Here is a 25,412-nt window from a genome sequence, read left to right on the forward strand (position 1 = left end):
AAATAAGTCATATATTAATATTTATTGTTTACTTTTAACTCTTGAATATCTAACTCAATACGTCGATCATATATATATACTTTTTGAAACTCTTTTTTCAATAGTCAACATTGCAACTTATTCTTGTCACATTTCACCTGTTTGTTCTTTTGTTCGACTTTTTTTTCCTGTTTTTTTAAATAATACTTTTAAAATGTCCCCAAAAAATATTTACTTTTTAATGCTTTTAGCGGGTTTTCTTTTTTGTTAAATTAAAACTACTATTACAATATTATGTATTTTTGTTTAATGCCTTTTTTGTCATGTAAAACACACAAAATATGCAATATTTCCCCCCAAAATATTTCAAAATGGAATATTTGATGTGACATCATTGGATCCTTGAGTGGGTCAAAAATTCAAAACAACATTGATTTAGATCCTTTATCAATTTTTGAACAATGACAGTTTTTAATTTGAAAAAATCCCACTAAAATAAGTCATATATTAATATTTATTGTTTACTTTTAACTCTTGAATCTCTAACTCAATACGTTGATCATATATATACTTTTTGAAAGTCTTTTTTTTAAAGTCAACATTGCGACTTATTCTTGTCACGTTTCACCTGTTTGTTCTTTTGTTCGACTTTTTTTTCCTATTTTTTTAAATAATACTTTTAAATAATACTTTTAAAATGTCCCAAAAAAATGTTAACTTTTTTATGCTTTTAGCTGCTTAAATTAAAACTACTATTACAATATTATGGATTTTTGTTTGATGCCTTTTTTGTCATGGAAAACACACAAAATATGCAATACTTCCCCCCAAAATATTTCAAAATGGAATATTTGATGTGACGTCATTGGATCCTTGAGTGGGTCAATAATTCAAAACAACATTGATTTAGATCCTTTATCAATTTTTGAACAATGACAGTTTTTAATTAGAAAAAATCCCACTAAAATTTATGAGTGGTCCCACTCATAAAGTGTTTAAAATAAGTCATATATTAATATTTATTGTTTACTTTTAACTCTTGAATATCTAACTCAATACGTCGATCATATATATACTTTTTGAAACTCTTTTTTCAATAGTCAACATTGCAACTTATTCTTGTCACATTTCACATGTTTGTTCTTTTGTTCGACTTTTTTTTCCTGATTATTTAAATAATACTTTTAAAATGTCCCCAAAAAATATTTACTTTTTAATGCTTTTAGCGGGTTTTCTTTTTTGTTAAATTAAAACTACTATTACAATATTATGTATTTTTGTTTAATGCCTTTTTTGTCATGTAAAACACACAAAATATGCAATATTTCCCCCCAAAATATTTCAAAATGGAATATTTGATGTGACATCATTGGATCCTTGAGTGGGTCAAAAATTCAAAACAACATTGATTTAGATCCTTTATCAATTTTTGAACAATGACAGTTTTTAATTAGAAATAAGTCATATATTAATATTTATTGTTTACTTTTAACTCTTGAATCTCTAACTCAATACGTCGATCATATATATACTTTTTGAAACTCTTTTTTTAAAAGTCAACATTGTGACTTTTTCTTGTCACATTTCACCTGTTCTTTTATTCTACTTTTGTCTGTTTTTTGTAACAGTACTTTTAAAATATCAAAAACAATTTACACTTGTTTATGCTTTTAGAGTTTGTTTTTTTAAATTAAAACTACAATAACAATATCGGTAATTTTTAAGAAATCATTTATGTAAAAAAAATACTGTAAACACTGCGGTCCCTTATGATATATTGTATGGATGTATGTTATTGTATACAATGTGTTGTCAATTATTTTCATCAAGCAATACTTTCCATTTTTTGTTTCTTTAGAGAAACATTATTGATTGACCTACAGTGAGTTGACATGAAAAAAAAATCATTGAACCTGTGCGTGTAATAAAAGGTCCACAAACTGAAGCGGTTGGTAAATTTAATTTATACAAACAATTTACACACAAAGACAGTGACAAATGTCTCAGTTGATACACAAGTGTAAAAAAAGAGATTGTCATCATCCTTTTGAGAATAATAATAATAATAATAATGGTATAATACTGCGTAGACATTTGGACATTAGCACGCCGGGGACTTCCAAGGTGGCTGGGAGGGAAGATACAAAAAAATATGTATATCTGTATAAATATAAATTGAAGATATTATACATGATGGAGCGCCAACAGCAGCTCCTGGGGGCACACATTCCAAAAAGATGAAGGGGATACAAAACAAAGCTTTAAGAAATCAGAAGCAAGTCAGTCAACGATTGTCAGTCATCACTTTATAGCCCTCACAAACTAAACTCTCATTCCACGCTTATAAAGCTTTTCCCCCTCGTCTACCTTCTGCACGCTCCATCAAACTGCATTGTGTTTTATTGGCGTCTACGAGACACCAAAAGGTAAATACGTTGCCGTGTAAATCAGTCAAGTGCTGCGAGGAAAGGATTGTGCGGCTTTAGAAGAGCAGGCACACTCTCAGTCAATAAAACTGTCCAATCATAAACACAACATCATCCTGACAGTCACACTTCAGGGATTAGTCGGAAAACACCGAGCAAAAGTTCTGTGGCAGCGTTTGGTAGCAGCAGATTGTCAACAACCAGGATTTTTAAAGCTAACTCCTAACGGCAAAAGAGCGAAGATGTTTGCCACAAAGTAAGGACTATTAGGGCCACACTGACAACACATAGCAGAGTTGCCGCAGAAAAAGTTGATATGTTGCGTAAAAAAATCTGAATTGTGAGGATAAAGTTGTAACGTTACGATAAAAATGTTACCTTAGAAGAATAATGTTGCGATTTTGCGGGAAAAGATTATTGTGTTTGGAGGATGATGTAATACTGCACGTATAGTACGGAGTTCTACGTTGACAGGAAACAAATTGAGTTCAATGACAAGAAATATGTCGGAATATGGCAAAAATAAAGTCGTAAAGCTACCAGAAGATAATCTTCATGTTCCAAGATCACAGTCGTAAAGTTAAGTGCATGAAATCCCGATTTTAGGAGAAAAATGTTAGGTCATAAGAATAATGTCGTAAAACTGCGTGGAAAGTAGTAATATTCCGGCAAAACTATTTTTATTGTTATGACAATAAAGTTGCAAATAATGAGGATTTTTTTTACATTTGAAAAAGTTTGATAACGCTCCAATAAAGTCGAAATAGAGTAGAAAAAAGTTTGTAAAATTGCCTTGTAGCAGCAGATTGTCAACAACCAGGATTTTTTTTTCCAACTAACTCCTAACGAAGATGTTTGCCACAGAGAAAGGACTATTAGGGCTACGCTAACAACACATAGCTAAGTTGCCGCAGAAAAAGTTGATATGTTGCGTAAAAAAATCTGAATTGTGAGGATAAAGTTGTAACGTTACGATAAAAAATTTACGTTAGAAGAATAATGTTGCGATTTTGCGGGAAAAGACTATTGTGTTTGGAGGATGATGTAATACTGCACGTATAGTACGGAGTTCTACGTTGACAGGAAACAAATTGAGTTAAATGACAAGAAATATGTCAGAATATGGCAAAAATAAAGTCGTAAAGCTACCAGAAGATAATCTTCGTGTTCCAAGATCACAGTCGTAAAGTTAAGTGCATGAAATCCCGATTTTAGGAGAAAAATGTTAGGTCATAAGAATAATGTCGTAAAACTGCGTGGAAAGTAGTAATATTCCGGCAAAACTATTTTTATTGTTATGACAATAAAGTTGCAAATAATGAGGATTTTTTTTACACTTTAAAAAGTTTTGATAACGCTCCAATAAAGTCGAAATCGAGTAGAAAAAAGTTTGTAGCAGCAGATTGTCAACAACCAGGATTTTTTTTCCAACTAACTCCCAACGAAGATCTTTGCCACAGAGAAAGGACTATTAGGGCTACGCTAACAACACATAGCTAAGTTGCCGGAGAAAAAGTTGTTATGTTGCGGGAAAAAAATTGAGTTAAATTACAAGAAATATATCGGAATAGGCAAAAAATAATGTCGTAAAGCTACCAGAAGATAATCTTCGTGTTCCAAGATCACAGTCGTAAAGTTAAGTGCATGAAATCCCGATTTTAGGAGAAAAATGTTAGGTCATAAGAATAATGTCGTAAAACTGCGTGGAAAGTAGTAATATTCCGGCAAAACTATTTTTAGTGTTATGACAATAAAGTTGCAAATAATGAGGATTTTTTTTACATTTTAAAAAGTTTTGATAACGCTCCAATAAAGTCGAAATAGAGTAGAAAAAAGTTTGTAAAATTGCCTTGTAGCAGCAGATTGTCAACAACCAGGATATTTTTTCCAACTAACTCCTAACGAAGATGTTTGCCACAGAGAAAGGACTATCAGGGCTACGCTAACAACACGTAGCTAAGTTGCCGCAGAAAAAGTTGTTATGTTGCGGGAAAAAAATAGTTGAAATTTGAATTGTGAGGACAAAGTAGTAACATTACGATGAAAAAGGTTACGTCACCAGGATAATGTTGCGATTTTGCGGGAAAATAATATTATGTTTGGAGGATGATGTAATACTGCACGTATAGTACGGAGTTCTACGTTGACAGGAAACAAATTGAGTTAAATTACAAGAAATATGTCGGAATATGGCAAAAAATAAAGTCGTAAAGCTACCAGAAGATAATCTTCGTGTTCCAAGATCACAGTCGTAAAGTTAAGTGCATGAAATCCCGATTTTAGGAGAAAAATGTTAGGTCATAAGAATAATGTCGTAAAACTGCGTGGAAAGTAGTAATATTCCGGCAAAACTATTTTTATTGTTATGACAATAAAGTTGCAAATAATGAGGATTTTTTTTACATTTTAAAAAGTTTTGATAACGCTCCAATAAAGTCGAAATAGAGTAGAAAAAAGTTTGTAAAATTGCCTTGTAGCAGCAGATTGTCAACAACCAGGATTTTTTTTCCAACTAACTCCTAACGAATATGTTTGCCACAAAGAAAGGACTATCAGGGCTACGCTAACAACACATAGCTAAGTTGCCGGAGAAAAAGTTGTTATGTTGCGGGAAAAAAATTGTTGAAATTTGAATTGTGAGGACAAAGTAGTAACATTACGATGAAAAAGGTTACGTCACCAGGATAATGTTGCGATTTTGCATAGAAAGTGGTAATATTACGACAAAACCACTTTTAATGTTACGACGATAAAGTTGTAAATAATACACATTTTTGTTGGACCCTTTAAGAAAGAAGTTTTAATTCAGCTCCTATTAAGTCTAAATTGATGAGAAAAAAGTTAGTTAAGTGACAACAAATATGTCGGAATATGGCAAAAAAATAAATGTCGTATAGTTACCCAATCAAACTCGTAATGTCACAAGTTCACAGTCACAAAGTTAAGTGAAGAAATTTGGGATATTACCAGAAAATGTTGGTATCTTACAAAAATAAGGTCATCATACTGTACGGAAAGTGGTAGTACTACGACTTTTACGGTTACAATACGGTCGTAACTTGTGAGAACAGAAAAATGCTACATTTTTAAGATGGAAGTTTAAGACTGCATAAATAAAGTCAAACTTTAGGGAGTTAGTCACAAGCATCACGTCGGAATATGGCAGGAAAACGTCGTAAAGTTACCAGACCAAACTCTCCATGTTATTGTAAACTTGTGCAAAAAGTGGTAACATCCCGACAAAAAAACTTTTACAATTGTTATTAAATTGTGACTTATGGGAAAAAAACTGCTAAATTTAAAAGTGGAATAAATGACGTTAAGATATGTCAGGAAAAAGTCGTAAAGTTACCACATAGAACTCTTCATGTTACGAGGTCCCCGTGGTGAAAAATGTGGTTCCGTTCCAAAAATAAAGTCATAATATTTCACAAAAAGTGGTAATACTACAACAAAAAGCGACAATAAAGTTGCATATACACGAAAAATTACTGAAGTTTTAAGATGGAAGTTTTAATACTGCATGAATAAAAACACGTTAGGTAAATGACAAGAATAACGTCGGAACATGGCAGGAAAAGTCGTAAATTTACACGATTAAAGTAGTAAAGTTGCAGGGAAAATGTTAAAGCAATGAAGTTGTCGTAGTACGAGAAAGAAAGTCCAAATGTTTTGTTAAGTTACAAAAATAGTCGTAATACTCTGCGTAAAGTCGTAATATTACCACAAAACACTTTTACCGTTACGATAAAGTCGGAACAAAGGAAAAAAGTCCAAATGTTTGGTGAACAAAGTCGTAACCTTGGGAAAAAGTGAGGAGAATAGTTTTAATATTAGAAAAAGTAACAATGTCGATTGTTGACGTATCGTTTCAACTTTATTTCGGAACTTTACGACTAAAATGTTGTCTTTTCAGTGCGGCCCCAATATTCTCTTCATGATGTCATAGCGTCACAGAGCTAGCGTAGTCCATGTAATCCTCCGGCTAACTTTGACGAGAACCACCCGGATAAAGTTGTGATATTACCTTAGAATGTTACGTTACCAAAATAGTCGTAATACTGCGCGGATACGATGAAGTCGGAACTTACGAGTAAAGAAAATGCTAAAGTTTTAAGATGAAAGTTTTAATACCGCGTCAATAAAGTCTCAAATTAAAACTGAATTAAATGACAAGAATTACGTCGGAACATGGCAAGAAAAAGTCGTAAATGTATACGATTAAAGATGTAAAGTTGCAGGGAAAATGTTAAAGCAATGAAGTTGCCGTGGTACGAGAAAGAAAGTCCAAATGAATCGTTAAGTTACAAAAATAGTCGTAATACTCTGCGTAAAGTCATAATATTACTACAAGAGACTTTTACCGTTACGATAAAGTCGGAACAAAGGAAAAAAGTCCAAATGTTTGGTGAACAAAGTTGTAACCTTGGGAAAAAGTGAGGAGAATAGTTTTAATATTAGAAAAAGTAACAATGTCGATTATTTACGTATCGTTTTAACTTTATTTTGGAACTTTACGACTAAAATGTTGTCTTTTCAGTGCGGCCCCAATATCTTCTCCATGATGTCATAGCGTCAGAGAGCTAGCGTTGTCCATGTAATCCTCCCGCTAACTTTGACGAGCACCACCCGGATAAAGTTGTGATATTACCTTAGATTGTTACGTTACCAAAATAGTCGTAATACTGCGCGGATACGATGAAGTCGGAACTTACGAGTGAAGAAAATGCTAAAGTTTCAAGATGGAAGTTTTAATACCGCGTCAATAAAGTCTCAATTTAAAACTGAATTAAATGACAAGAATTACGTCGGACCATGGCAAGAAAAAGTTGTAAATTTACACGATTAAAGTAGTAAAGTTGCAGGGAAAATGTTAAAGCAATCAAGTTGTCGTAGTATGAGAAAGAAAGTCCAAATGAATCGATAAGTTGAAAAATTCTTGTAATACTCTGCGTAAAGTCGTAATATTACCACAAAAGACTTTTACCGTTATGATAAAGTCGGAACAAAGGAAAAAAAAGTCCAAATGTTTGGTGAACAATGTCGTTACCTTAGGAAAAAGTGAGGAGAATAGTTTTAATATTAGAAAAAGTAACAATGTCGATTGTTGACGTATCGTTTCAACTTTATTTCGGAACTTTACGACTAAAATGTTGTCTTTTCAGTGCGGCCCCAATATTTTCTCCATGATGTCATAGCGTCACAGAGCTAACGTAGTCCATGTAATCCTCCGGCTAACTTTGACTAGCACCACCCGGATAAAGTTGTGATATTACCTTAGAATGTTACGTTACCAAAATAGTCGTAATACTGTGCAGATACGATGAAGTCGGAACTTACGAGTGAAGAAAATGCTAAAGTTTCAAGATGGAAGTTTTAATACCGCGTAAATAAAGTCTCAATTTAAAACTGAATTAAATGACAAGAATTACGTCGGAACATGGCAAGAAAAAGTCGTAAATTTACACGATTAAAGTTGTAATGTTGCAGGGAAAATGTTAAAGCAATGAAGTTGTCGTAGTACGAGAAAGAAAGTCCAAATGAATCGATAAGTTACAAAAATAGTTGTAATACTCTGCGTATGGTCGTAATATTACCACAAAAGACTTTTACCGTTACGATAAAGTCGGAACAAAGGAAAAAAGTCCAAATGTTTGGTGAACAAAGTCGTAACCTTGGGAAAAAGTGAGGAGAATAGTTTGAATATTAGAAAAAGTAACAATGTCGATTGTTTACGTATCGTTTCAACTTTATTTCGGAACTTTACGACTAAAATGTTCTCTTTTCAATGGGGCCCCAATATTTTCTCCATGATGTCATAGCGTCAGAGAGCTAGCGTAGTCCATGTAATCCTCCGGCTAACTTTGACGAGCACCACCCGGATAAAGTTGTGATATTACCTTAGAATGTTACGTTACCAAAATAGTCGTAATACTGCGCGGATACGATGAAGTCGGAACTTACGAGTGAAGAAAATGCTAAAGTTTTAAGATGAAAGTTTTAATACCGCGTCAATAAAGTCTCAATTTAAAACTGAATTAAATGACAAGAATTACGTCGGAACATGGCAAGAAAAAGTCGTAAATTTACACGATTAAAGTTGTAATGTTGCAGGGAAAATGTTAAAGCAATGAAGTTGTCGTAGTACGAGAAAGAAAGTCCAAATGTTTTGTTAAGTTACAAAAATAGTCGTAATACTCTGCGTAAAGTCGTAATATTACCACAAAAGACTTTTACCGTTACGATAAAGTCGGAACAAAGGAAAAAAGTCCAAATGTTTGGTGAACAAAGTCGTAACCTTGGGAAAAAGTGAGGAGAATAGTTTGAATATTAGAAAAAGTAACAATGTCGATTGTTGACGTATCGTTTTAACTTTATTTCGGAACTTTACGACTAAAATGTTGTCTTTTCAGTGCGGCCCCAATATTCTCTCCCTGACGTCATGGCGTCAGAGAGCTAGCACAAGTCCAACACTGCCCCCTGGTGTTTTGGCAGAGAAGTGCAGGTGAAAAGCCCGAGTGAGTGGGCAGAAGGCGTGGCAGAGTTTCCACGCCACAGGACTGCAGTCAAGTTTGGCAGATTTGATCCTCGCAGCAAACTTCAAACGTCTTTTTCAGATAAATAAAAAAGCAAAAACAAAAGAAAACCCAAAGCGTTTCATTCTTCTTACAAACGACATTTCTCGCCTCGCTCGGTACTCCAAATCCTCAGAGGAGAACCTTCGCGTTCTGCGTCCAGGACCGGCCCGGATGCAGGACTGGAAGGCTCGTCGTCAGCCCTTGACCTTCCACGTACATCATCATCATCATCATCATCATCATCATCATCATCATGTCAATAACAAGCAGCAAGAGAGGAGAATACATCAAATAGAATATAAAGCGTTCCAAGACTTTGAAAGGGTTTTTAGTTTTTGTATTGCACTTAAGTCACGCCAGCTTTCTTCTCCCTCTTTCTCATTCGCTCGCCTCGGGCTAAAACCGAACGGAGGACTATTTTGAATGGCCAGGTCTCCCGCCCGAACCAGGAGAGGAGCGCAGATCCGTGACATTCAGTCCGCCGGCGACTTGTTCTGGACCACCGAGGCCACACACGCTAGCGCAAAATCCCAGGAACATTCAGAGCTGGGAACTTTCCACGGATTGGAACTTTGGCAAGAATCGGTGGGAGTCATGTCCCCTTCACCACTGCGTCAGCATTAGCAGAACAACATGTGAGTGGGCAGTCCACACCTTGCCCGCCTACAAGGGAAGGAGGATCCGGGGGCCATTCAGTTTTTACAACAACCAAACTTGTTGACTTTTTCATCAAATTGATGATAAACATAATTGTATATTAAGAATATGTGAAAGTTGGACTAGAAGTTTTGTCATCAGTCAGAAATATTAAGCAGCTTACGTGTGGCAAACATGGATAAATGTGCTGCATTTCTGCCACCATAACAGTAAATGATGTAGGGTGCTTGGACAGTTTTTATAGTATCCACAAAGTTCAGTGAGCGGCTCGTGTCATGTTTTGTTATGTTTTGTCGCAGTTCTGCCATGGGTGTGAAAGGTCGTCTGGATTGGGTCGTATATAAAAATTCTGTGCCGTGTACACTTCAAAGTAAAACTCATGGTCATTGACCTGATTTTAACTCATTTTGTCCACAAAAGCAAACAGTTGATAATGTGCGTAATATTTAGTCCAATTTTAAATATGATTTAAGAGAAAACCAAATGATCTGTGGCTAGGGAGGGGGGGGACTTTCAGTACTTTTGTGTGTTTAATATCAACATTTCATTGCTTTGAACATTCAACACTAAGCTAACCCTGACCATTGTGTTGTTATTGTTTTCTGAGAAGTGTACGGTCATTTTCTTTTGTTCTAAGTGTAGTCAGGAAGTAGTCTTTGCCGTTGAGTGTGCCAGTCTTGTCTTTTGTTGAGCCCTACAAAGTGTTCATACTGCAAGTATTACACACCAGATTGTAACGCGCATCTTAGTTGTCGTTTTCGTCACCAAATTTGCCATGTAAAATCGCTAATGCTAATCAGTAGCATGTGTATGGCATATCCTATATGAGTTAGCATCGAGCTAGCTCATTTTGAAAAGTGGAGCATTACTTTGCATGGGAAACTTACAGCATGACTTAGAGGTAATCCACTACGAACACGCTTGTTTGCCTGCCATGTGTTTGAGCCGGTGGTTTTGAAATGCGTCGCCCTTTGATTTTATGGGAATCGGAATTTTGTCAGCACCTGCACAAGTTCTGCTTTTCTCCTTCTTGGACACGTTGAAATGTGGATCTGTAAATGTGGTATTCATGTCAGCAGGCACCTCATTGAGAGCAATAAAAATGCGTTCAATCATTTTTTTCTTTCTTCTTCCTCAAAATAAATGTAGAAAAAGTTGTTTTCAAAGGTCTTCTCATGGAAAGTGTCCAACTTTGAATATTTCCCGCGCTAATAAACTCTTATTGTGAAGGAGGAAGAACTCCCCCCGTTTGTAATTTGCTTTGGTTGAATGACTTGAGTTGGGAGTTGTCATTACAAATTTCAGTGTAAAAGCAGAAAAAGCCTCACTTTGGAGTCCCGAGTCCGACGAGGACGAAATCGAGGAATGGAAGGAAGACCCGGGAGCGGTGGTGTTCTTCTTACATTCTTACCGGACTGCCCAGGTCTGCGCTCAGGGCGGTTGCTTGTTGGTCCCGTGTGGGAGGGAGGCGCTCACTGTGTCCACAAGGGGGCGACGCTTACACGTAGACGGGCTCGCATCCCTCCCCGGCCTCCTCCTCTCCCTCCTCGTCCTCCTCCTCCTCCGGGCCCAAGCCGCCACCGCCGCCGGCCTCCAGAGGTTTGGGGTAGCGGAAGGGGCAGCCGTTGTCGTCGAAGAACCTGCGGAAGGTGAACTCGTAGAAGGCGTGCTCCGGGTGCTTCCCGTGCGGCGAGCAGAGGGCGTCCAGAGCGCGGGTGCTGTCGCCGCTGTCGCTCCAGGCTCCAGGCCCGCCGTCCTCCTCCACCGGGTCGAAGTTGGAGGTGTCCATGGGGTGGGCGATCTTGGGCCGGTAGGGGGCGGGCTGCTGCCGCAGGTTGCTGGAGAAGTCCACCTTGCTGAAGAACGGGTGCGCCTTGATCTCGCCGGCGCCGTTGGCCCCCAGGCGGTCTTCCGCCGAGCAGCACAGGCGAGCGATGATGTCGACGGACTCGGGGCTCAGTTTGACCTGCGCGGGCACCTGCAGCGTGCTCTCCCAGTTGATGACCTGAGGACACATAAAGTTTCACTGACGCTTTACCTGACACATGAAACGTGACAAATTTAGGACGTGTGCAATCCAAGGCAGTGGAGTGTTGAATACCATATTTCCCTGAATTGCCGCCGGGTATATAGTATGCGCCTGGCTTGAATTAACGCCGGGTCAAACTTGTTTCGCAAAATATTATCTTTACTAGCCCATGTCTAGAATTTCCACCGGGTCAAACTCGTCACGTCACGAGTGACACTTCACCTGTCATCATTTTCAAAATGGAGGAGGCTGATTTCAATCATTTGAAATCGCATAAAGGGAAGAAGATTAAGAGCTATTCAGTAGGATTTAAGGTCCAAGCTATTACAATATTTTATATATTACCCAAGGGGCGGTATAGCTCGGTTGGTAGAGTGGCCGTGCCAGCAACTTGAGGGTTGCAGGTTCGATTCCCGCTTCCCCCATCCTAGTCACTGCCGTTGTGTCCTTGGGCAAGACACTTTACCCTCCTGTTCCCAGTGCCACCCACACTGGTTTAAATGTAACTTAGATATTGGGTTTCACTATGTACAGCGCTTTGAGTCACCAGAGAAAAGCGCTATATAAATATAATTCACTTCACTTCACTACCCTATACAATATCCTGCCCTAATACCCTACTGTGCAATACTACCCTTCGAGTGCAATACGTCCGTCACTGATTGTTATTTATTACTTCGGTACTCCTGTCTTGCTCTGTATATTGTACAGTATTTGTATTTTGTACTTCTATAGTGTTTTGTATATTGTACAGAATTGCTTATTATTTTTATTGAAATAAACGTCTGTTTATTTCAATTGTTAGTTTTTCCTTTATTACCTCTTATGTCATTTATTTCACCCTATATTTGTTCCCACTACCGCACCTAAAGTTGGAGTCTTTAATCTCGTTATATGCAAATATAATGACAATAAAGTTCATTCTATTCTATTCTTCTATTGAATATGCTAAAAAGAGCAGTAAGCAGCTATGTTTTATTACTATACCGTAGCTGCGTGTGTCAAATATGAGTCATTAAATGACTCCCGCCTCCTGGTGGTAGAGGGCGCTAGTGATCCTTCTTGCGACTACTCGGCTGCAGAAGAAGTGACAACAAGCAGCAAGAGTGAGCAGCGATCCTTTATTTTTTCCTCTCGCTTGCACTTTTAACATGGAGGATTACATATCTAAAATAAAACATGTTTCTAAACTGGACTTTCAATGGAAGCAGGAGGTAATCAAGGAAGATCTCCATCGAGACAGAGAGACTTTTAAAACTGAAGAAAGATAAGGAAGACTTCTATAAACAAGTTATTGATGCTTTTGATCAGAAGGAGCTGCGCCTGGACTTCATTTATAAGTAAAGGTAAGACCATAATAACGTTTTTTTTATTAAATGTGCTTTTCATGATGGTATCCTTACATCACACTCAAATTTATAAGTGCTGGCCTAAATTTACCGTATGCCTTTGGTAAACGCCAGAGTGAGAGGAAGTTTTAAATTAATTAGCGCCCCGGCGGCAATTCAAGGAAATACGGTCTCTTAAAAAGTTTGGGTGTGTGGCAATTCCAACTTTGACTGCGGAGTTAAGTTGCCATTTTGTGCTACGACTACAACAAAGATGAAGCTAATGTCTAGTCAACAAGAGTTATGGTTGCTCACTCGGTAAAACACTGCCCTCTGGTGTTTCAGAAGAGAATCCCAAGTCAGGTCAAATGGAAGAGCTATTAAAGAAGTATGTGACGCGAGAGCAGATTTCGGGGGTACAACTAGCGCCTTGGTTGGTGAACGGCGAATGCTGACTTCTAGGATGGAAAGAAGATCCGGACCGTCCTGACAGTACTGACCTTAATCTGGGTCTCCGTGGGGGTGGGGGCCAGGAAAGGCGGCTGTCCCACCAGCATCTCAAACAGGATCACACCCACGCTCCACCAGTCGCACAGCTGAGTGTAACCTGGGAGGAGCAGGAGACTAACGTGACTGACCGTCCCCTGGGAGGGAGGAATATGAGCTGCCGCCCACCTTTGCGAAGGAGAACCTCGGGGGCGATGTAGTTGGGCGTGCCCACCAAGGAGTGAGCCAGGCAGCGCTGGTGCTGCCGAATGGCCTGTTGCTCCAGCGTCATCAGGCGGTCGCCGCACCGGCAGTTGGACACGTCGTCCCAGAAGTCGCTGGGCTCCATGCTGTCCTGTCTCACGTGACTCCCTGGACACACAACCTCAAATAAGTCATGGATGGAGATCAAACCATCCGAGGGATCCAACAAAAAGCACTCACCTTTCTGATAGTACTTAGAGTTGTGGGTCCATCGGAAGCCCGTGCACAGGCCGAAGTCGGTCAGCTTGATGTGTCCGTCCAGGTCGATGAGGATGTTGTCCGGCTTGATGTCGCGGTGGATGAAGCCCATCTTGTGGACGCTCTCTATGGCCAGCGTCAGCTCAGCCACGTAGAAGCACGCCAGTGGCTCGGGGAAGACGCCCATCCGGATAAGTAGGCTCATCATGTCCCCCCCGGGGATGTAGTCCATGACGAAGTAGAGGCTGTCGCGGTCCTGGAAGGAATAGTAGAGACGCACCACCCACTCGTTGTCCGCCTCCGCCAGAATGTCGCGTTCCGCCTTCACGTGGGCCACCTGGTTTCTGTTGAGCACGTCTTTCTTGCGCAGGGTCTTCATGGCGTACAGCGCAAAGGTGTCCACCTTGCGCGTTAGGCACACCTCTCCGAAGGCTCCGATGCCCAGAGTTTTGATTTTGACAAACATGGACTTGTCCATTTTGGCTCGTCGCAACCTGTTGTAGTTGGACTCCTTCTGGTTGAGCATCTTCCTCATTTGCTCCTGCTCCGCCTCGGACAGACCGGCCTACGCGGGAGGCGAGGGCAGACAAGAAGAGGGTCGTAAGTCCAACTCTTGCCGGAGGCTCCGTCTTGGCGCCAAACTCGGCACATTGTGTAACCAAACTGTCTGCGCCTTAAAATGTCTTCAAAAGACGCGGGTCAAACAAGTTCAAGTGTGAACTCCTCAGCAGAGACAAAGATCTGCTTGTCTCAAACCATTCTCTGCATTTTAAGCCGCAGATCATCTGCACCACAGGAGCCTCTTTAACCGAAGTTCTAAAGGTACAGTCGGTTTACGTTTGTAAGCCATTACAAAGAATCCTACGCCCTGTTTGCTTGACTTTGTGCTCGTACTAAGACGGAGTGGCCATTCTTTACTTTGGCATGTTACTACAGCTACTAATTAAAAGTTGGAAGTACCTGTAGGAGTAGTAATCAGGTGTGTTCCAGTGTACTTACTACTCCTAATTGGTAGAACAATGTTGATTTGATTGATCATTGCTGCCACTCAGCTTTTCCTGTGTACTTACTACTTCTTCCCAGGAGAAGTAGTAAGTACACCACAGGATGAAATAGCAAGTAGACCTGTGTTCCTGTGTGCTTGCTACTTCTACCCAGGAGCAGTACTAAGAACACCATGGGTACAAATAGCAAGTACATCTGTGTTCCTGTGTGCTTACAACCTCTACCCAGGAGAAGTAGTAAGTACACCACAGGATGAAATAGCAAGTAGACCTGTGTTCCTGTGTGCTTACTACTTCTACCCAGGAGAAGTAGTAAGTACACCACAGGATGAAATATCAAGTACACCTGTGTTCCTGTGTGCTTACAACCTCTACCCAGGAGAAGTAGTAAGAACACCATGGGTAGAAATAGCAAGTACACCTGTGTTCCTGTGTGCTTACAACCTCTACCCAGGAGAAGTAGTAAGAACACCACAGGATGAAATATCAAGTACACCTGTGTTCCTGTGTGCTTACTACTTCTACCCAGGAGAAGTAGTAAGAACACCATGGGTACAAATAGCAAGTAGACCTGTGTTCCTGTGTGCTTACAACCTCTACCCAGGAGAAGTACTAAGAACACCATGGGTAGAAATAGCAAGTACACCTGTGTTCCTGTGTGCTTACTACTTCTACCCAGGAGAAGTAGTAAGAACACCATAGGTAGAAATATCAAGTACACCTGTGTTCCTGTGTGCTTACAACCTCTACCCAGGAGAAGTAGTAAGAACACCATGGGTACAAATAGCAAGTAGACCTGTGTTCCTGTGTGCTTACTACTTCTACCCAGGAGAAGTAGTAAGAACACCATAGGTAGAAATATCAAGTACACCTGTGTTCCTGTGTGCTTACTACTTCTACCTGGGAGAAGTAGTAAGAACACCATAGGTAGAAATATCAAGTACACCTGTGTTCCTGTGTGCTTACAACCTCTACCCAGGAGAAGTAGTAAGAACACCATGGGTAGAAATATCAAGTACACCTGTGTTCCTGTGTGCTTACAACCTCTACCCAGGAGAAGTAGTAAGAACACCATAGGTAGAAATATCAAGTACACCTGTGTTCCTGTGTGCTTACTACTTCTACCCAGGAGAAGTAGTAAGCACACCATAGGTAGAAATATCAAGTACACCTGTGTTCCTGTGTGCTTACTACTTCTACCCAGGAGAAGTAGTAAGAACACCATAGGTAGAAATAGCAAGTACACCTGTGTTCCTGTGGGCTTACAACCTCTACCCAGGAGAAGTAGTAAGAACACCATAGGTAGAAATATCAAGTACACCTGTGTTCCTGTGGGCTTACAACCTCTACCCAGGAGAAGTAGTAAGAACACCATAGGTAGAAATATCAAGTACACCTGTGTTACTGTGGGCTTACTACTTCTACCCAGGAGAAGTACTAAGAACACCATGGGTAGAAATATCAAGTACACCTGTGTTCCTGTGGGCTTACAACCTCTACCCAGGAGAAGTACTAAGAACACCATGGGTAGAAATAGCAAGTACACCTGTGTTCCTGTGTGCTTACTACTCCTACTGGGTAGAAGAGTGTCTATTAGTTTGAGCACTGCTGTCACCTAGCCACATGCTTTTGCAACAATCTAACATGAATACTAGAGTGACATTTGGGAAACACTGATTTAGTCTAATGTGTGTGTCATATGTCCTGGCAGGGAATCGAACCATGTCCTCTGAAACAAAAGGTTGAATCTTAGCATGCTACGGATTGAATCGGGAGTTTAAAAAACATGCCTGAAATGTTTGAACTGTTTTAGGTGTAAATGTGAACGGTTGTTTGTCGAATGTGTGATTGGCTGGCACCCGGTCCACGGTGTCGCCAGCCTCCCGCCCAATGTCAGCGGGGATAGGCTCCAGCCTACCAGTGACCCGAATGAAGACAAGCGTTTAACAAAATGGAGGCTCCACATGTATAAAGACTAAATTCAGGATCACAGTGGTTAACTCGTCCTAAGTGTCTGCGTGTGTTCTATAAAAGCCTGAAGCATCTGCACCAAGTTGTTCCACAAAGACCAACAAGTCTACTCGAGGCTCCAGACTGTTTGAGGAGACACTTTGAAGTAAGCGCTAGAGGATATCTGTGTGGCACACCTACAGGACTACCACGTATCGCAGCTTCTCCTCTCTTCTGGAAAGACTACAAGAGTGTGTGTGTGGGTCCTCACCTTGGACATCTCCTGCTCCAGCTGGAGTCTGCGGTTGAGCTTCTGCTGGTAGGTCTTCATCACGTTCTCGATGTGCTGCTCCATGTAGAACTTGAAGGCGAATGGCGAGTAGCTTTTGATGCGAGACTCCCGCTTCTCCTCGTCTCGTCCGTTCTTCCTCACCGGCACGGGCGAGGTCTGGATCTGCTTCTTGTCTTTCAGGCTTTTCTCTCCCTTGCCGAGCTTGGTCTTCTCCTTCACCTGAGGGCCTCCTTCCTCGGTATTTCCGCTCCCGCCACTGCCGCCCCGTGTGCTTCTGGATGCCACGTTGCTCAGATCCTGGGCCCCGCCGAGGGCCCCGGCACACTCCAGAGCTCCGGATTCGCCAGGTGCTGGCGACATGAAGAGATTCTTGGGGTAGGGGGGTGGTGGGCAGCGGGCCTCCTGCGGGGGATCCAAGGAGTAGGTCTCTTCTTGCATGTAGGCCAGCGGCTCTGACGCATCTTGGGCCTGTGCCGTCATCCAGCTGGGGTGGCACGGGCCCACGGCCGTCTTGGGCTCCGGCCTCATCACCCGAATACTCTTGACTGGCTGCTGGATGGGTGGTGATGTGACAGCCGTGATTGTGTTGGGAGGGCCCAGGGAAGATTCTTGTTTCCCGCCAGACGGGGGCGCTGACATCGGGGGGCGTACGCCGTTGGATACAGCGGAACGGCTGTTGAATGAGTTAGCTCGGCTGGGAACACGAACCTCACCCCTAAAGGGCCCCTGAGGTTGCGGCTGCCTTGCTGGGAGGGGCCCTTCAGAACCTGGAGGCCCCGCCCAGTGGTGCTCATACAAGTCTAGGTTGAGGCTCGCCCTGGATGGTGTCATTAAGCCTTGGGGAAGATCGGGGAAGTCTGGGCCCATGGCTGTGACCCCACCTGGGGACCGGGACATCATGTGGACCTGGTGAGAGGTTGGGCTCGCCTGACGCGGGTGCGAGTGGGAGGGCAGGTAAAGATTTGCAGGGTACCCTCCCCCACCTCCTCCTGGCCCATTCTGGCCCATGGTGCCTTTACCTTGCATGTTGCCGTAGTTGTCTGGGGGGGGCATCTTGTTTTGAAAGGAGGCGGTTCTCTTGACTCCGTAGCCTGCGGGCTCCATTAAGTGGGGCCTGGTATGGCCATAGTCATAGTGAGGGCCCGGGACAGGCGCCCCTGGGGGCTGAGACTGGAGCTGCAAAGGTTGACCGGGGACATTGTAGCTCATCATGGGCCCGTGCTGATCCATGCTGCCGGGGTAGCCTTTCTGTTGGGCCCCCGGAGGGTACATGGTGTTAGCGGTGTTACTCTGGGCGGTCATCACTGGTGGGTAGCTGCCCATGCTGGGAGGACGACCCATGGGATTCCCCATTGGGGGACCCTGTGGCGCCCCAGATGGAGTCATCATGTAGTTCATGACAGGTGGAGGACTCATATAAGGACCTTCTGAGCCGTAACCAGGCACACCCTCGTACATTGGGTGGTATGGTGGCATCGCACCTGCTGTGTCACCTGAGGCCTCCATCGCAGGGTGGTGGTCCATAGAAGGTGGCATACCAGCTTTTCCTAAAAGACCACCAATAAAACATAAAGACCCCACATTCACCTTACAAGTTCAGAGACCAAAATAATACGATTGCGCACCTGGCGAAGTCTGTTTGATGACACGGACGATGAGCTCGTTTCGAGGGTCCAGGTAGCCCATTTTACTGATGTACTCTAGCGCCGCCTCGATGTTCCTGCTTCCTGTCTGCTTCAGTGCCCGGACGGCCATTTCCTGTGGGACACAAAACAAGATGTGGTTACGGTTCCACTCCAGTCCTGTAGGGGGCCCTCATTATTGTTCCAAAGACAGATGTTGTCTATCTGTGTTGGGGGCCACTTGCCCAGGGTGTACACAGCATTCCATCCCAGTGCAGCCGGGATAGGCTCCAGCAGCCCCGCGAGCCCAAGATGGACCAGCGGTTGAAAATGGATGAATTAGTTTATGAAATGTAAAACATTCAAATAAATATATTGTTTTATAATTCCCAACTAATTAGTTAGAATTAAATGTTTAAATTAGTTTTGAGATAAAATCCTTTATGACTATTATTATTCTTTATTACTATATTAATAATAATAGTAATTATAAATACAAAAATACATTATATTATTTTAATTTATTTGAATGATTTGTTAAGAGACAAAAGTAGTTTTTATTGTTATTCATTAATATATTTTTATTGCTACATGATTAATAAAAGTAATTGTGACAAAAGAAAAACATGATGTTTCTTATTAATTAGTTTGAACTATTTGTTTAGAGACAAACATATGTTTTATTGTTATTAATCATTAAATGTTTTATTAGTACATGGTTAATAATAGTAATTGTGACAAAAGAAATAGGAATAGATTCTACTATAATTTAATACTTAGTTTGAATTATTTGGTTATAGAAAGAAACCTTTAAGAATTATTATTCATAACTATATATTTCATATTAATTAGTTTGGATTCAAATGTTTTCAGATAAAAGCTTTTCTTCTTATTATTATTTACTACTGTATAAATAAATAATAGTAATTATTTAAAAATAATACACACATTGCATAATAATTTTCTATTTTGATTGTTTAGAAACAAACATTGTGATTCATTAGTGTATTGTTATTGTGATCATTTGTATTTCTATAGGAATTATTTATTGTAATTGTATGGAAATAAATATACACATATTTTATTACTAGTTTGTATTAATGAAACGTTTTGCGATGAAAGCCTTACTATTATTATTATTTTTTGTATTACTATATCAATTAATAAAAGTAATTAATACATAGTATTCAAATTATCTATTTAATTTGTTTGGAGACAAAAAATATTTTATCAGAATGCCTTATTGTCATTTATTACAATATAGGATTGATATTAGTAATTGTTAAAAATAAATACATATATTATGTTTTTTTTTATTAATATATGAATTAAAAATTGTAGTTAAAAGATAAGTAAGCTCTTTAAATTGTATAAATGATTTGTTTTGGGACAGAAACTTGTATTATTATTATTATTTTGTACTACAGTATGAATTATAATAATACATAACAATTGTACGAAATAAATAAATATATCATACTTTTTATGAATTTATTTGAATTAAAATGTGTTTTAAGACTAAAGCGTTTTAATAATTATTACTTTTTGTTCTTGTACTAATGTCGTTGATAAGATTGATGCAGATGTGGAGTGACTTGTGCAGCCGTGCAACAGGGCGTGAATGAAGTGGGCCTCCCTGCTGGTATGCACATGGCCACCCGCCTTCAATATCCTCACTGCATCTTTTTGCCGTCACCATTGCGCAGATAGTGCGTAGGAACTCAGCTCGGCGTTGCATTCCAGAGATGCAGAGGACAAGTAAGCGCTCTGACAAACTCAAGGGAAGTGCGGAGAGAGATTCCTGCGAGGCAGCCAACTCTGCACATTTTGGAGAAATGGGAGTTTCCTGTCGTTAAAAGAATGCACGCCCCAAATATTCACGTCTAGATGACTCAGTCTCTGTCATTTTGGAAAATATGGCGCTGATGTCCCATTTTTCATGACCATCACACCTAGTACACCCTTAGAGGTCGTCCACAACATAAACTCTGGTAAGATACAAGCTGGGCATCAGTGACATGCGATACCGCTGATATGATCACATATAGAGTGAAATTCAGGCTGATATCAGCGATACTGCTCTGATACTTTGTGCAAATGTACCTCATGTGTCTGTTAAAATTGAGAAAGTAATGATACATGAGTTGTACTTGTATAGTGCTTTTCTACCTTCAAGGTACTCAAAGCGCTTTGACACTACTTCCACATTCACACACACATTCACACACTGATGGAGGGAGCTGCCATGCAAGGCGCTAACCAGCACACATCAGGAGCAAGGGTGAAGTGTCTTGCTCAGGACACAACGGACGTGACCAAGTTGGTACTAGGTGGGATTTGAACGAGGGACCCTCGGGTTGCGCACGGCCACTCTCCCACTGCGCCACGCCAAGAAAGTAATGTATTTCAAATAATTACATGGATTAAATCATATATTTATTTATATATTATTTACAATATATTACATAGTATTTATATACATACATACAGTACATACATACACACACACACACACACACACACACACACACATGTATATATATATATATATATATATATATATATACACACACACATATATACACAGTTACATACACACACATATGTATATATATATATATATATATATATATATATATATATATATATATATATATATACACACACACACACACATATAAACACATATATATTCACACACACGTATACACACACATATATATACACAAATATATATGTATATATATATACACATATATATACACACATGTATATACAGACACACTATAAACACTATATATATATACAAACATACATATATCTATATACATACATACTGTGTATGTATATATGTATATATATATATACATACTGTGTGTGTGTTTATATACATATATATATTGTGTGTCCATATAAATAAATAAACACACACACAGTATGTATATATATATATATATGTATATATATACATATTTATATATATACATACATATATATACATACATAAATATATATATGTATATTTATATATACATACACACACAGTATATATACACACACATATATACACAGTTACATACACACACATAAATATATATACGCACACACATATAAACACACATATATATACACACACACGTATACATACACATATATAGATACACAAATATACATGTATATATATAGACACACACATATATATATACACACACATGTATATACAGACACACTATATACACTATATATATATATACACATACATATATCTATATACATGTCTTGATTGGATTATCCAGAGAATAGTGCTCGATACCGTGGTAGAGCGCAATATGTAGGTGTGGGAAAAAATCACAAGACTACTTCATCTCTACAGAACTGTTTCATGAGGGGTTCCCTCAATCATCAGGAGATTTTAATGGCAGCATTCACATACAATGGTTTATATAGGGCACAGAGTGGGTGGGTACAGGCAGGTGTAGGGTGTGGTGATTGGGTCATGTGTTACCTAGGAGATGTTTCCGTCTGTGGCGGCATGTTGAAATGATTTCACTGCGCTTGTTGAGGGATGATAGATCTGGATGATATATAATAAACAGTTTCTCTTTTAAGCATAGGTTGCATCTTTTATTACCACTGTTGTAAGGTGTGCTGGATGCAAGAATTTGCCATGTTATTGAATATTCAACATTATTGTCTTTGAGGTTCCAAATGTGTTTGCTGAGTTCTGTAGAATTCTGCAAAGTCTGGTTTCTAAAGGAAGCGTTGTGATTATTCCATCTTGTTTTGAACGCTCCTTCGGTTAATCCTACGTACGTGTCGGATGTGTTAATGTCCTTGCGTATTACCTTTGCTTGGTAAACGACTGATGTCTGTAAGCACCCTCCGTTGAGAGGGCAATCAGGTTTCTTGCGACAGTTACATTCGTTGTTGGTTTCATTCCTTATTCGTTTCAGAGTTGTTTAGTCTGGGGGTAGGCAGTCCTTTTGCAATTGCTTTGTTGTGGTTTGAAATGATTTGTTGCATGTTATTCATACAGCTGTAGCTCAATTTAATGTTGTTCTTGTTGAATATTTTTCTTAGGGTGTTGCCTTTGGGGAAGTGTTTGTCGATCAGAGTGAGGAACTTGCGGCCGATGTTGGTTGAGACGTCTTTGCTGAATGGCGGATTGTACCAGATGATGTTGTTTCGTTTTCTGCTCTTTTTTGGTTGGATTTCCTGGGGTGGGTTCATAGGTGAGGGTGAAGTTGCTCTGTGCTCTATATAAACCATTGTATGTGAATGCTTCCATTAAAATCTCCTGATGATTGAGGGAACCCCTCATGAAACAGATCTGTAGAGATGAAGTAGTCTTGTGATTTTTTCCCACACCTACATATATCTATATACATATATACAGTGTATGTATATATATGTATATATATACACATACATACTGTGTGTGTTTATATACATATATATATTGTGTGTGTGTATATTAATAAATAAACACACACACAATACGTATATATATACATATAAATACATATATATAAATATATATATATGTACATATATACATATATAAATATTTTTATTTTTTATTTTTATATATATACACATATATATATATATATATGTATATATATATATGTATATATATGTATATATATACATATTGTGTGTGTGTTTATTTATTAATATACACACACACAATATATATATGTATATAAACACACACAGTATGTATGTGTATATATATACATATATATACATACACTGTATATATGTATATAGATATATGTATGTGTATATATATATATATATATATATGTATCTTCCAGTCTACTCATTAGTCAGATAGACAAGATCAGAAAGTGTCTCCCAGACCAACGCTTGTCATCCTTCACAACACTCCATTCCCTGGCCAAAGTCACAACATAAAGGTTGTTAGTACTCAACAAAACATAAAGGTTGTTAGTACTCAACAAAACATAAAGGTTGTTAGTACTCAACAAAACATAAAGGTTGTTAGTACTCAACAAAACATAAAGGTTGTTAGTACTCAACAAAACATAAAGGTTGTTAGTACTCAACAAAACATAAAGGTTGTTAGTACTCAACAAAACATAAAGGTTGTTAGTACTCAACAAAACATAAAGGTTGTTTGTACTCAACAAAACATAAAGGTTGTTAGTACCCAACAAAACATAAAGGTTGTTAGTACTCAACAAAACATAAAGGTTGTTAGTACTCAACAAAACATAAAGGTTGTTAGTACTCAACAAAACATAAAGGTTGTTAGTACTCAACAAAACATAAAGGTTGTTTGTACTCAACAAAACATAAAGGTTGTTAGTACCCAACAAAACATAAAGGTTGTTAGTACTCAACAAAACATAAAGGTTGTTAGTACTCAACAAAACATAAAGGTTGTTAGTACTCAACAAAACATAAAGGTTGTTAGTACTCAACAAAACATAAAGGTTGTTAGTACTCAACAAACTTATGCCATGTAATCATAGATGACAGTTTGGTAAACAGACATCGTTCCCATGGCAACACGCCTGATGAAAATCAGCTGATATGACCGCCAGCAGACTGTTTGTGTCTTCTTGTGCGCCAAACACAAACACACAAACACACACATTGTGTGGCGTGCAGTTCCACATGAGCCCTGCAGGACGGCCCTGCAGCTCTTCTCAGGAATTTCCCACTTTTCTTTCTCGGGGAATTTTACTGCACATAATTGAGCTCGGAACAGAGGAATCAAACGTTGAGACAAACATGGACGGCCTGGATGCCTGTGGCCACCATCTGCGTGCGTGCGCGTGCGTGTGTGTGTGTGCATGTGTGTGTGTGTGTGTGTGTGTGCGTGTGTGTGTGTGCATAGCCAGCAGAGAATGCAAGCGTCTGCCAACGTGTCACATTTTTCTACTTCTTTCCTCGGCTGACGAAGCGTAGCAGACTGACTACGCCGGTGAAACTGAGACCTTCTCACGTCTGACGGCTGGAAGGGGCGGGGTCAGTGGGTCAAAGGTCATCAGGAGAGGAGAATTTCTAAAGTGCACTGAAAAATGTCCAAGATTTGGACCCCATGCGGCCTTTTGTGACATTTAACACGGATATATATATATATACACATACGCATGTGTATATATATATATATATATACATATATATATACACACACCGTATTTCCCTGAATTTCCGCAGGGTATATGGTAAGCGCCTGCCTTGAATTACTGCTGGGTCAAACTCGCTTCCCAAATAATCAGTGCATGCTTAGTATTACCGCCGGGTCAAATTCGTGACACTTCCTCTGTCATCATTTTCAAAATGGAGGAGGCTGATTTCAATACTGGTAATTTGAAATTGCATAAAGGGAGAAGATTAAGAGCTATTCAGCAAAATTTAGGGCCCAAGCTTACATCACACTCAAATTTTTACTGCATACTTTTGGTAAGTGCCGGAGTGAGAAGAGGTTTTAAAATAATTAATGCATGCTTACTTTTAACCGCATGCCTTTGGTAAGCGCCGGAGTGAGAAGAGGTTTAAAATTAATTAGCGCCCCGGCAGCAATTCAAGGAAATATGGTATACACATTTATATGTGTATATATA

General features: G+C 39.4%; 1 protein-coding gene across 1 annotated transcript in view; it reads right to left on the minus strand.

Moving 5' to 3' along the window:
* Positions 1 to 1,920: 1,920 nt before the first annotated feature.
* Positions 1,921 to 25,412, minus strand: part of lats2 (large tumor suppressor kinase 2) — a 41,508-nt gene continuing 18,016 nt past the window's right edge. Inside the window, 6 exon segments of the mRNA XM_061918269.1 lie at positions 1,921 to 11,645; positions 13,498 to 13,604; positions 13,673 to 13,855; positions 13,928 to 14,510; positions 17,171 to 18,738; positions 18,817 to 18,949. Coding sequence (XP_061774253.1) covers positions 11,139 to 11,645; positions 13,498 to 13,604; positions 13,673 to 13,855; positions 13,928 to 14,510; positions 17,171 to 18,738; positions 18,817 to 18,949 — 3,081 coding nt within the window. The 3' untranslated portion in view covers positions 1,921 to 11,138.

Source organism: Nerophis ophidion, linkage group LG13 (assembly GCF_033978795.1).
Source record: "Nerophis ophidion isolate RoL-2023_Sa linkage group LG13, RoL_Noph_v1.0, whole genome shotgun sequence".
Lineage (NCBI taxonomy): Eukaryota > Metazoa > Chordata > Actinopteri > Syngnathiformes > Syngnathidae > Nerophis > Nerophis ophidion.